This window comes from Halichoeres trimaculatus, unplaced genomic scaffold (genome assembly GCF_033239565.1).
Source record: "Halichoeres trimaculatus isolate MK-OKI-2021-1 unplaced genomic scaffold, fHalTri1.1 fHalTri1_scaffold_8, whole genome shotgun sequence".
NCBI classification, from domain to species: domain Eukaryota; kingdom Metazoa; phylum Chordata; class Actinopteri; order Labriformes; family Labridae; genus Halichoeres; species Halichoeres trimaculatus.
Window position 1 is genome coordinate 18,846,521 of NW_027437186.1, and position 14,416 is coordinate 18,860,936.

The window sequence follows — 14,416 nt, forward strand, 5'->3', positions numbered from 1 at the left end:
TGGATAAAGTCTTGTCTCATTTTTCGATCTGAACAGAAATTATGTGATATAATATGATGAAATATAAGAAATATGATATGATGTGATAGGATGTGACAAAAGATTATGCAGTATGATAAGACACAGCAAGACATAGAATAGGACGCAACATGGTGCAATTTACAGTAATTTGATATAATAAATGTAGAGTATAATATGATATGATGCAGTACATACAGACCATACCATGTTGTGTGGGTGGGTGTGTCTCTGTGTTAGATGCAATACAATGCAATGTTACAATAACATTTATTTCAGTATGATACATTCTGTTGCGTTATGCTATGTAACTTTATGTTGTTATGGTGCAGTGAATTGTAACACAATGTAATGTGATTCAGTTGCAATACAATATGGCACAACAGGATATATTTATGATACAATATGATAATTCATAATACCTTACATAAAAAGAGCATGATACAATACATTTCTCAGGCCACCTTAAGAAAACTTATGTTGAACTAAATGTTGCACACTTTACACCCTAACCGGAGAAGTATTAAAAAAAAAAGAAGAATAACCAAAGATGACTAACAGGCTGTGATGCTGCATATATCATACAACATATCACACTGTATCCGTATTGTACATATTCCTTCTGATAAAAAAAATGACAAATGATAAGGGAAATATGCTTTAATGCTATTATGGGGCTAACGAACAAAATTTTAAGCCTCAAAAAAAAACAAACGCCATTGTTTTCATTTTAACCAAGGTTGGAAAAAATAAGGTTTTAAAGTAGTTAATGTAGTAGCACTCAGTCACTCAGTCAATGTTCAAAACTCTGATTCCTAATTTGGAAATATCTTGTGTCACACTCCGTTCAACCCACCACACAATCAGTTGGGATGGCCAGGAATTGAGTGGCCTTTAGAGCTGTCACAGGAAGTTTCCTGGATGACGAGAACATGAAAAATGGCATGAGGGCAACAAGTGGTTATTTTAATATTTTCTCGCTGTCAATCATTTTAACTTGATAGCTGGTGGCTTATTGATTATACAGGAAAATATTAGTTTGGTTATCAATTAAGATAATCATGGAGAATTAAAAATATTTTTTGCGTGTGATTTGCTTCAACGCAGCAATGCGCAATATGCTGTATAGATATTTATCTTCTTCACTCTGAATTTCTAATGGGATAAGGCCCAATATGATATTAATTGGGTGTGTAGGGTTTCTTCAACTGAAAGTATTTTTTATTTTTACTTAAACTACCTCCAAGAATCTTTTCAACACAGGACATGAGTAAAAAATGTGTAAGCGGTTAGCTTCTGGTTGCATACACTTCCTCCAGCATTCTGCATTGCCTGTTGGGCTATATTTTCACAATGTTTTCGGTGTTAAAAAGATCTTCATATTTACTTTCCAAGCAAATTCTTTCCTAAAACTTAGATTGTGTTGTCTTAAAGATTCTTTTGCATGCTTCTTTCCAGTCATCATCTCTAATTTTTACTAATAATTTATTTTCCCATTTTTCTTTAGTATTGTCTTCTTGTGTCTTGATTTCTTGCATGATTTTGTAGAGTTTCGAGATTTTTGTCTTTTCACTATTTCTATTTTTACTCAAGAAATCCATTAGTGTATGTGTTATTTGATCCTGACTCCTCTGCTGTGTTAGAAGATAGCTGTAATTTGTAAGTACTTAAAAAAGTGGTTGTTACTTATATTAAATGTATCAACTTAAAGGCAGGGTTGGCAGTCCTGAAAAACTAGCATGAATTTGAATGTAGCATCTCGTCAGGACTCCTCTTAGCCCCTCCTCCCCTTAGCCCCTCCTCCCCCTCCCCTTGGGGCTCCCTCAAAGCAACGCCCCCGCTCACATGCACGAGCGCTGCTGATCCGCAACTATGATTGTGAATGACTGAAAGACGACTCAGCACATCATTTTATGTTTTGCGCTACGTATAGTCATATCTTATTTAGAGGTAAGGAAACACCAAAACGTTAAAACGTAAAGCTAAAAAAACAATAAACAAACGAGGCTTTTGGCTGTACTCGCGACTGTCATGCTAGAATCGTCCACTTTTACCTGTGACACGATATCAGGAGTAAAGCTATAATACAAATAGTATATGTACATTTTCTCTAGGACTTACCAAATATCTTTTTTTTTTTTTTTGCTTGTCAGAGCCCCTGTGGTGAGTGTTTATTAGACTCTGGTCCGAACTACAGCCCAGAGCCAAGTACTCCATCAGGTCAGAGGGGACAGGCCCGAGGTCGAGTGAGAGGGGCAGTAATTAGAGGCAGGGGAACAGAGCAAGAAAAGAAAGCCTCAGTCTTTCTTTTCTTGCTCTGTTTAGCTGGAGGAGCGGCAACAGGCAATCGAGGTATAGGTAGCTTCTCCGCCATTCTGCAGCGCTGCTCCTTCCTCCTCAGCTCGCCCACGCGCACTGAATCATGTGCACGCCAGTGAAATGTACGCACAGGAGGCGGGCAGAACGGTGACGGGATTTGATTGGTTTACAAAAAGGTGACCCTGAATGTCGATTGGTTGGTGTTTTCCCTGTTTTACTCCTGCTGTAGATAGCGGATATTTTCCGCTCTACTCTAAGAACACATCATGTATTTCTTGCCATCGCTACACATAGATCATTTTAACCAGCATAACAAAAAGTGTATCTAAATCAAACTACCAAATATACCTTTAAGTTTCAAACGGATCTATCTTATTATTTGTAATTATCAGCGAGTACAAAGAATTAAAAAATAAATTATGACTAAATAACTCATAAATACAGACCTTTGATTGCAAAATGTTGCTCTGAGGGTGTTCCTACTCTCACAGACTTAGAATCACTTGTTTCTATGAATATGTATTTGAGTATTCAAAACTAGAACTCATCAGTGCTGAGGATCAGCTCAAATTAAACTGAGATTAAAGCATCCAAATCACATTTCAAAGGAGGTTAAATTTCTATTTAAACTGTAAATAAACTTGATGGAAATTTGGTTTTATTGACATAGCAGAAGTAGACATTTTTACAATGAAAAAATATGAGGAGGGTGAGAAGAAGCGCTGGAGTGAGAGAATCAGTTGGCGCCGGTTAGATAAACATTTGCTTGCAGGGTGCCGGTGCCAGTGTAACAGGACACACATACACTCACACAGAGACACGCACACAACAAGAAACTGCTTAAAACCCCTGCAGGCAAACCCTCAAACCCAGCAGAAGGTTATACTGATAAAGAGAAAAACATGGAGCAGAAAAGAAAAGAAACAGGCTCAAGAAGAGCTTTGCTTCAGGGAACCAAACACCATGTAACCCCCTGCGCTCATGTCTTCATGTATGTTTCTCCCATCCAGAGTTTCATGTGTAGTGAAGGAAAAAACTGCAGGATTCTATGTTGTTGTGTTGTATTAATGATTTTTTTTTCAGTCCCACATGGAAAAAGAAAAAGAGAACAGCTAGAACCTGGGAACCTGGGGGGATAGAGCCTTCTCTGTTGCTGCCCCCTCCCTTTGGAACTCACTCCCACAACACCTCTGTGATACTGCTGACCCCACAGCCTTCAAAACAAAACTCAAAACTCACCTATTTAGCATAGCTTTTAACTTAAACTTAACTGCTTCTCCTCTGCACCCTTGAATTGTTTTTGCCTCGTCTTCTTTTTCAATACGTTTTTTTTTTTACTGTTGTTTCATTTTTTTATCTGTTTTTAAACTTGCTTTTTTACACTGCTTTTACCTTGTAAAGCGTCTTTGAGATTTTGAAAAGCGCTCTATAAATAAAATGCATTATTATTATTATTATTATAAAAGAAACCTCAGCATTGACAAATATAAAATAAAACATCACATTCTTTAAAAAACACAAGCTAATTTTTAAATATGATCAAAATGTCTACATCAGCCCTCAATTCTTTGTACAGATGTAGGAATGCACCCCTCTGTTAGCAGGTGATATTTTCATTCATACAAATTCTACAGGCTGATTCATTCATGAATTCTCTGATCAATAGCTACAGATCATAAACAGCTTCTAGAAAAACAGCCAAGGGCGAATCAATCGCTCAAAAACGTGACCTGACTTAATCAAGTTCCAACAGAAAAGTGTTCACGTACGACCAACAAGTAGCCAATCATAGATGAGCTATTCAGTGACATCATCAGTGACTGGTCACTCTTCAGTTGGCTCAGTGTGGTTTCAGAATCAATGGACACAGAGAGGCTTGAAAAAAAAACTTCAAGGGAGAAATTTAAACAATGTGACCTATCAATAAGATGACCTTTAACGGCTCCAATGAGCCAGAAAACACATGGAGATTAATAACACAGTCGATCAGATAAGCTGGAAGGTTTCGACTGCACCACTGGCCAATCGGAAAACCTTTTCTTGATTGCAGCACGTTCAACACAACACGAGTAGTTTCAAGATGCGGAGATCACAAACAGATAGCTATAAATGTCAAGAACAACAAACAAATCAAGATGAAATGTGTTACTCTGGCTCAACCCCTATAAAAACATGTGGCGCTTTATTCTACCTCAGATGGGGGCCTCAGCTCATAGGATCTGTGATTTACAGTCACTCCAAACAAATCTGAAGAAGTAACTTCAAAATATGTTGAGTGCATTCTGAAAATACAACAGTGCTGTAGTATTGTAGTGGAACTGGTAACTCAACACAGTAGATGGCGGTAATGCACTCAAAACTGAAATACCCCTGCCATGAGAGGAAGAAGAAGTTAGTGCCATGCATTGTGGGAAACAGTGTGTGAGGGAGACTGGGGATTTATTTTGGCTCTTCTTCAGGGACCATCAATAAACTGCTTTTTACAATGCACTGTGGGCTGCAATGAGTCCACTAAATAGAGAACAATAATTTTTTCAAATAATTTTCACTCATACCCCCAGAAAAAATACCATTTGGCAGCATCATTCTTTAGTTTACTTAAAAGTAAGTAGTGTGTGAATCTAGACATGGTTGCCCATTAGCAGGTGTTTCCAGAAAGTCACTGTTCCTCAGCAACACATTGTCAGACAGATGTATTCCCCAGTTTCTAAATTTCATGCTGACAGCAGATTCATTTTTACACAGCCAATGTATGGATGGTGTCAGCTCTTCTCACCAAGCTCCCAGGACAGCAAATACCTCTGTCTGACTGTCAGAACTGTTCCCTTAGCAGAGAAGCAACAAATGACAGAAGTGGCTGTGGAAAATCGTCCTGACAGGGCTGCGGTTGGCAAAATGAAAGTCCTAATGTAATTACGGAAGAAGATAGCCACAAGTTAAATTTCTGTGACAAACATGCATAAAGAGCATACCTGACAGCTCTGATGACAGCTTTGAGTGGAGCAGACAGATCCTCCACTGTAACATCACAATGGCAGCCTCTCTCATCGAAGGAATCCTCTGTGGTCATGCCTGCATCTACTGAAAGAGACAGACCTCTGTTTCATTGATACATTTAGACCTGTGCTAAACTGTTTTCAGTCCTAAAAGCCATAAAACTCATTCAGCAGCACGACCATCAACAAGAGACGCCAAGAATGTTTCAAAGCGATGCTATTTTGGCTTTTAGGAGGTGAAAATTTATGCCCTGCTTGTATGAGATCTTTAAGAATGGACAGCGTTTTGCAAGCTCAGCGATGTTACATGAGGGAAGAGGATATATATATATATCCCTGATAATACTGCCAATAATTATGAGAGTGGGACACAGGCAGAAGGAGGGAAGGGAGAGAAAATGGGGAAATGATATTGAGTGATGAAACACAGCATATAAGAGGTTATTAAATCAGTTCAAATAATAACACTAAGAGGGGAAACCTGAGTGCTGTTAAAACGTCAGCACTTCCATTTCTCCAGCACAGCGTAGGAGTTTCTGCAGACGTGAGGAGATAGAGGAGTGCACAACATGTCATATGAAATATCTATGCCTGGAGAGAATCTAAGAGCATCTGTTGAAGGGGCAGCGTGTAGATGGGAATATTCAGTTAAGACTACATAGAAACGCTCCCATCTATGAGGCGATGATTGATGACAAAGGCTCAAGTATTAACCTCCGTTCATAAAGTTTTTACCATCAGAAACAAGTTCTCATATGAAAAACATTGTCTCTGCTTCCCTGTCTTCCAACCAATGCGTTTCATATGGCCTCACTAAACAGAGAAGCAAGAACATTTGTTGGGTGTTTGGCTACCCTATGCTACAACAGAAACAGGGCTATGCAAGATGGAAGCCCCCATGACAGTGGCCCCACTGTTAGGTAGGTATAAAAGCTTATTTCAAATAAAACAAAACTAAGTTTATATTTAGGGGATTTTACACCAATTTAACATATTTACAAACTTACTTCCAATTTCTACAAAGTATTTTTGGCCTATTGCTACAAGTAACAGCGGCAAAAAATGTATAAAAAGTTAAATTAAAGTAATTTTTAACATAATGTATTAGTACTTGTCTTATCACATGAATAAATAAAACGTCCACCTTTTTTAAAAATGCTGTCCATGTTTCAAATCATATGTGTACACGTAGGCTAATCAAAAAGAAAAATATATCAATACAGGAAATGTCTCAGTTTGTTTTAGTACATTACAAATATCAACTGTCAGTACCAATTAACAAAAAAATGAAAAAATAATTTTTAATTTAAGGTTAATTGTAAGGTTAATCTGCTCATAGCTGTAGTCATGCAAATGTTCAAAATTCACAAGCTTCAAAATGTTCTGCACAATTCAAGGCCATGTTTTCTTTTTCATCAGTTGTCCAACTGTGCTCCGTTTTTTTGTTTTGTCCTCTCCTGGGTCTGTAGTTGAAAGGCCTCACTGAAATATGCTGTCTCAATCATAATTAAATACCTTAGTTGTAGTTTTTGGGATTGGCAAACAGTTTCTCAAATGTCAGGCCTCCAAAGGGCTGGCCAATCAAAAGGAAGAGGTTTGTAGAGCGTGGTGCATTAAAGCTACGACAGCTAAAATGAAGTGTTCTCGACAGAGGTGAAAATAAAGGTTTTCTGAAACACCAGTGTGGAAAAAAAGGGATTTTTTTTAGCTGAAACTCATGTTCAGATACTAAAGGGGGCACCAGAGGGGCAGAATAAACCCTTAAAAAGCACGATACCTGCTCTATAATGAACCACAAAAATCTTCAACTTAATACACAGTTTGTTACAAAAAAATTATTTTGCCTCTTTATGCATCCAACCATCAAATGGAAGCTTTCAAGTAGTCTTGTTAATAATCTAACAGCCATTTTCTCTAAATTCTGTTTGGTATTTTGAAATAAAGTCTCCTTGGTAAGGTAAAAAACCCTGACTGAACTCAAATGCTGCGGGCTGGAACATGACTAAGCAGCACATAGTTAATTAAAAAAGTGTCTGTTTAAAAGGTCTGAGAGATGTAATAAAGCTGTTTAATACAGACTGTATAAGACATTAGAATAAGCCTTAAATGCTTAATGTTGATCTGGTTGTAACTTACAGTTAGGAGGTCATACACTCACCATCTGGGACAGTAGTGCGAGTTTGGCTCTTTAGTCTAAGCGACGGCCTGAACCGTGTCCGGTCATTGAAGCTCCAGCTCTTTTGCACTTTAGCGGGGCTGCCACCTATCAGGTCAACTCCACCTCCAACCTCATTGCCAGGGGAACAGCGTTGGCGGTCATTGATGGACGTCTGCCTGCTCTTCATGCTTTGACCACGAGGACTCGCCATGCGAACGCGCTCCTTAAAACTTAACTTTTGACTGCAGGGAGGGAACAGACAGGAAGAGAAGGTCGATGTAAAGAGGGGTAGGAAATGATTTGAAAGTGATTGAAATGAAGATTCAGAGGTAGATAGATGAGAAGACAGAGAGGAGAAACGATAAAGGAAATTGGGGAAAGTGTTCGTCAGAGGCGGTGAGTGTGTGGCAGAGGTCGGGGTTGATAGAGAGAAACAGAGGAGAGAAGAAAAGACTCTGTCAACACCTATTTCCCTTCAGAGAGTGAGAAGAGTTCAGAGCACAGACACAGGGCAGTGTTCCCTTCAGCCCAAACAAAATCCATCCAGCTGACATGCCCAACACACCAGAACAAAGCCAGACTGCCCACAAAGCTACCAAAATACACCCACAGATTTAACCCCTCATGTGCTAGACCCTCACCTTACTGTCTGGTCATGTATCAAAGTGAGTTATCAGGAAAGACAGAGTACGTGAGATCAATTATGATGATATGGTTTACAAAATATCCACAGTGCATCATCATCACATTCACTTTGAGCTAAACAAATGTTACTGAGACAACCTCAACATAACATAATGATGTATCTCATCAAGTGACAACAGTCTAAGCCAGTTCTTTCTGATAAACGCAAATCTCATTTGTTTGCTAGAGCTACAGGTTTCACTGTATTCACATGAAGAAAAAGACTGCGGCATGAAAACTGTCTATGATGCTGACAACCTAGAAAAGTTTGACACATCTTGACAGTCCTGTAGCAGTTGCCAGGTTAACACATACTATCAGCCCCTCTGTATATAAAAATTCATTCACCAACATTTTAAAATCTTTGGTATCTTGACATGTTGGAGGGGCTGCAAAGAGCTCTCATTCAATGAGATTTACTGCATGATGTTGCCAAGGCAAACAGACCAGCATGCATACAGCAGAGGCATGAGAGACAGATGCATGGTTCCAAGGGTTTTCATGCTATAGACAACCTAGACTGTGGCGTTCAATCAAATTTTCATTCTTTGCACATTTACAAATCCAACAAAACTTGGGTAAGTATTTGTTTAAATAGCATCCAGTTTTGGACGGTGGTATTTTCCTTTATTCCCAGCCTTACAGCACGTGATTGTTGGGGCTAAAACTAGACAAAATAACTGGATACACTGAAAGCATTTCCTTTGTCATAAATCTGTTTCTTGTAAACTTTCTGCTTCATTTGAAACAATCATAAATTCATAAATTATATTTGTCCAACTCACTTGATGAATCTGAGAAGCTCAGTTTCTTTCATTTCCTTTTGACATTACAACTCTGGTGGGTAGAAATGAATGAAGGGGAAAGCGCAGCAGTAATGCAGAGGGCATGCAGCAAAAGAGGAAAATTCTAATACCAAAGCTAATATTTTAAAACTATTATGAGCTGTTTGGGGACAGTTTTTAGTAAATGATGTCCAGCCACATGATAGCTTCATTTCTGTTACTTGTTTTAAACATGTAACGGGACCGTTTTGAATGCTGGTCATAGCTCCTATCTGGCTCTCAAAAATTTAATCTAGGCTCTAAAAATTTATGAGAGAGAATATGAATTAAAAAGATTTTCATGTGGCTGGACTCAGAGAAAATGTCTAGGGTTGAAAGTGGGATTTTCATAGTTAATGTGAAAATAATATTATAAAGGGGAATTTGAGGTTCACATTTAACTCCTGGGTTTTAACTTTCTGAGATCACTTAAAGGGATAGTTCAGTTTTTTGAAGTGGGGTTGTATGAGCTCTATGTGACCACTACGGACATTAGATACAGTAGAAAGGTGTCTCCTCTCCCTCAGTAAGACACAGACTGTAATCGATGGTGACAAGGAAATAGGTGCTAACAAGGAGAGACTGTACCAAATTCAAAGGCTATTTTCTCTGCCTACAAGAACTAAAATCAAAAAGTAATACCACAGATTAAGAGTATGATACATAAAATATTTTTTAAGTGCATTAAGTCTTCGGAAATTTAAACATTTATCTGGACCTAACTAACTGGTCATGTGCGCTCTGTCCCCCCTCCTCTTTTCAGCTGTAGGAACGTAAACAAGCTATGCTTCGGGCGCCGGTTGTAGCCTCGTGCAAGTTTGATCAAGTATCGTAATTCTTTTGTTTGCACTCAAAGGATTGTGAGGCAGCGTAGGAAATTTAAAACGAGTGACTATGACAGCGACGATGAAGTTCCATTCACTTTGGAACCAAAAGGATACCTGTATGAACTGGAGTACACAGAAGAGGAGCTGCTACAGATGGAGACTGAAAGGAATACAGAGGAAACATCCGTGGACATTGGACATCGAGATGCTGAGTGTTACTGCTGCCACGACTGTTGTTGTTGTTGTTGTTGTTGTTGCTGTTACAGGACACTCCAGAATTCAGGAAAATCTGTGTGATGAGTTATACAGACGGCTTGAGAGCCAGCAGTGTCCTCAGAAAAATCCTGAAGAGTGTCTGTAACCAAGTTCCACTCGTGACAGCAGTAACACTCAACATCCGTGGGCATTGAGTTACAGCTCAGACATTTACACCACTGAGTATTTCCGACTCTATCTTGATGTCCAGTGTCCGTGGATGTTTCCTCTGTATTCCTTTCAGTCTCCATCTGTAGCAGCTCTTCTTCTGTGTAGATACTCCGGCTCATACAGGTATCCTTTTGTTTCCAAAGTTAATGGAACTTCATCGTCGCTGTCATAGTCACTCATTTTGAATTTCCTACGCTGCCTCACAATCCTTAGAGTACAAACAATTTTATTTCCGAAGACTTAATGCACTTAAAAAATATTTTATGTAGCGTACTCTTAAACTGTGGTATTACTTTTTGATTTTAGTTCTTGTAGGCAGAGAAAATAGCCTTTGAATTTGGTACGGTCTCTCCCTGTTAGCGCCTATTTCCTCGTCACCATCGATTACAGTCTGTGTCTTACTGAGGGAGAGGAGACAACTTTCTACTGTATGTAATGTCCTTAGTGGTCACATAGAGCTCATACAACCCCACTTCAAAAAAACTGAACTATCCCTTTAAAGCAGAACGTTTTCCAAATTTATGTATAGCTCCTTTTGTGTATGATTTCAGTTATAAAATCATAAAAAGATCATGTGGAGGTAACTTCCTACCATAAATTTTGTACAATTTTATCACTGTTTTGCTTTTTTGAACTGGAACCAATGTTTCTTCAACTCAAGACTCTCAATTCTATGGATCAGTTTTATTCCCCTTTAATTTGTGTGGTAACAAAGTCTTGTTTGCATTCGACAGGCAGCAGGCAGCAGAGGTCCTCTTCTTTGAAGTTTTCTCTGGGATAAAAAAGGGTTGAGGAGGGAGGAAAGAAAGAAAATGTCTTTGCTTTCCTCCATGCTATTAGTCAGTCATTCATACAGGTTTTTGGGCTAAAGGCAGGGCAGGGCAGGCTAGAGAGGATGCTAGGTAATACTTTGGATACCTCCTATATTTCCGAGAGTACCTTCTGAAGAACCTCCCATTACTTAGGCCCTTACTAGAGTAAAGGAGGGAAAGACGGATGGACAGACAAAAGAGGGGAGGAGAATAAAAGAGGAGTTCAGCAGAGGAAGGAGAGGAGACATTTCTCTGCTGATGTAGAGTAAACACACACACAGAGGACATACAGTATAGATGACGAGGGACAGGGATGAGTAAACAGTGATGGATTTAAGGTGCACACACCTGGAGCTAGATTTCAGAAAACATATGACCTCTAGATGCTTCTGCTTAAAATAATTTTACTTTTCTTGCAGACATGTACAGCTCCAGTTTAAACCAGAAAAAGCACAAAAATCATTTGACCTTCTTGTTTAAGTGTGCCCCACAATAATGCTTGAAGTGTCATCCTGTTTGTGCGTCATCTTCCCTTTTCTGAATAATCTTTGCTTTAACAGAAGGTGCAAAAAAAGAAAACACAGGCAACACCTTCCTACACACATAAACTACAATTAAACTCACATTATCCTCTACTTCATGTAGTGTCTTACTGCCAATATCCAGCACACTCACTCACCCAGCATGCCGTCCTTTGTGGTGCGCCTAATGTTTTACTACTGCTGGTGTTTACAAGTCTGCTTAAACGAAAACCACCAGCTGTTTACCACGGCACCTACTGCCGCCAAGCAGCCGACAGTCTGTGAAACCACTAACAACACATAGCTCAGTGCCATAAAAGTGAACATAATTATGATTTCACAAGTGCAAATTGGAGTTTTATGACAAATATCTCCAAGAAAGGAAACGTAATTAAATGAAGGTCTTTAAATAGTAAGATTTCAGGGGTTTTGTTGTAGTGGATGAAACAAAGCCTGATAAAGTGCCCATTTAAGAATGAGAAGCACATTTATTAGTGTGCTTAACTGGGGATATAAACTTTTCTTTATAAGTGTGTGTGTAAATAAGCATGTCTGTGTGTGGCTCAGAAGCTGTTGGCTCAATGTGAGGCCCCTGAATGTTTCCAAAAAAGTGCTGCACTGTAAAATCTATCCTTCCATAATTAAAACTCACAAATCTCTTTCTGTCTTCTTCCCCTCTCTAAAATCCCCTATCTCTCCCTCCCTCCCCTCAACCGTTTCTTTTCAAACTTTGCTCTGTCTTCCTTATACTTGTGTTTGATGAGTTATATAAATACCATCCCAATGGAAAAAGCGCGTCATGGTACAGACATGGTACAGACTCCTGTCTTTGAAGACAAGTGTGCATACACACACACACACACCAAACAAAGAAAAAGCCCATCACTCTTCTCCATGTGACAGTGCACAGAAAGCAGCAAAAGGAGAATTGAGAGGATGGAGTAAAGAAGGAGATGGATAAGGGAAGAGACAGAAGTCTTGGAGATCAGGCTTTTTTTTTAACCTGTGTGAGAGGTTATTTACAATGAACTGCTCAGTTTGTTGAGTAAAATAATGAAAGATAACTGACTGTGTCACTGCACCTTGTCTGTATGAATATATTAAATGTTCGCTAGCTGAGTTGGTGAAATGAAAAGCAACAGACACCTCTCATTTTCTTTCATGAGGAAAAATTGACATGCTTATTTCACATGTTAAAGGTCCCATATTATGCTCCTTTTCTGCAGTTTAATATGGATCATTGATGTCTTCATGAAATGGTAGTAACATGTTTTGGTTCAAAAAGCCAATAAATCAAGCACAGCAGCATTGTTTCCAGGCTCTCATAGCCCCTCTGTTCAGAACGCTCTGAGTTAGTGGGCGTGGCCTTTATATGTAAATGAGCCACCGCTGATACCGCCCCCCTCTTCCACGTCACTGAGAGTGGCGCCACGAGCTCTGAGTGCACAATGTTTAGAAAACAGTGAAGCTCGTTTACCGTAACATTACAGGCTAAAACAACAGGCTAACCGCAGCTAAAGTTAGCATCCTGAAGCTAACACAGAGACAGGGGGGACACTGGGGAAAAGCTCTTACACCTGCTCCACAGCACACAGCATTTAAAGTACTCACATTTCCAGGGTCAGAGGTTTGTTGGTGGATGGTTGGTAATGCGCCTGGATTCAGGACCAGTCTATTCGCTAGCCCTCTGTTGTACTGTCCAAAGTTGGAAAAGCAGTCGGCCATGAGGTGACTAGCACACACATGCACAGTTTTACTGAGTGTAGCTGGCACATTTCGCTTGTGCATGGAACTATGTGGCTGTTTACAGCCAAAAACAGAGCAGTGATGGCCCTTCAACTTCAGCATTCTCCTCCCTGCTGCTGGAGAGATTTCTCTCCAGCAGCAGGGAGGGGTGCGGGGGTATCTCCTCCAGTGGACCAATCAGGTCAGACTTGCTCCTGATTGGTAAAACAAGGGAATCGCTGACGTCGGCAAATCCCCCAAATCCAAACAGCTCGTTTTAGATCAGGATTTTACATTCACAAGCACTACTAACTACAGGTTTTGTCATTAAATATCACATTTTTTGGGCTGGGAGGAAAGCTAAAGACCCACAAATTTCACTAAAAGTCTTAAAGTGATTTTTGCATAATATGGGACCTATAATCACATCGTTCCTTTGAATGCCGTAGCCCCCCACAGCAAACCTTCTTTCACCTTTAACATTTCAACCTTTTTTTCTCTTTCAGCTCCATTTTTACCAGACAATCACTGCAATGACTTCCAGCATCTTATCCAATAACTACTGCAAATTTATGACCTCAAAAGTCATTCCTAGAGTCATTCACTGACTCAATCACATTAACCAACTGAGCTACTCCTCAATAAATTATAACCCTTTAGCAACAAGCAGTCCTCAATCAATTGTGTTAAATAAACACAAGGGCACGTCACACATTCAGATCTGTCAGTCATGACCGTATCACATTTCCAGGGTATGTGTTTGTGTTCTTGGAGGAATGAGCTGAGCGTCATACAAACCTGTAAGTAGTCTCTCCCTGCTCTTTCCTTCAGGTGTTAGTGGGATAAAGAGGAGGAGACAAAGGGAGAGAAATCAGTATTCCAGCAGCACCAATTAGCACTACACAGATGATTCCTCCAATGAAGATGAGGTATATCAAGCAAACAAAAAGAGACGGAGAAGAGGGGTTACTTATTTGGAAGCACACGCAAGATATGACCATGCAAGGTAAGGGTTGAGCTGACAGGAAATCAGAAATATGTGAGTGCAAGCAAGGATAATAATCCTGCTTCACTGTTTGTTATGAAAACTCTGAAACAAATAAAAC

The 14,416-nt window shown here is 39.4% G+C and overlaps 1 protein-coding gene across 6 annotated transcripts in view; it reads right to left on the reverse strand.

The window, feature by feature from the left end:
* kcnq5a (potassium voltage-gated channel, KQT-like subfamily, member 5a) overlaps nucleotides 1-14,416 on the reverse strand; it is a 113,496-nt gene that overhangs the window by 9,430 nt on the left and 89,650 nt on the right. For 2 of the 6 annotated variants that reach the window (XM_074676606.1, XM_074676603.1), the window contains exons 9-11: nucleotides 14,109-14,135; nucleotides 7,492-7,733; nucleotides 5,310-5,418 (exon numbers count right to left, since the gene is read on the reverse strand). In XM_074676606.1, coding sequence (XP_074532707.1) covers nucleotides 5,310-5,418; nucleotides 7,492-7,733; nucleotides 14,109-14,135 — 378 coding nt within the window. The remainder of the gene's footprint in view (nucleotides 1-5,309; nucleotides 5,419-7,491; nucleotides 7,734-14,108; nucleotides 14,136-14,416) is intronic. The other 4 variants (XM_074676609.1, XM_074676605.1, XM_074676604.1 and 1 more) reach the window with 3 other exon arrangements.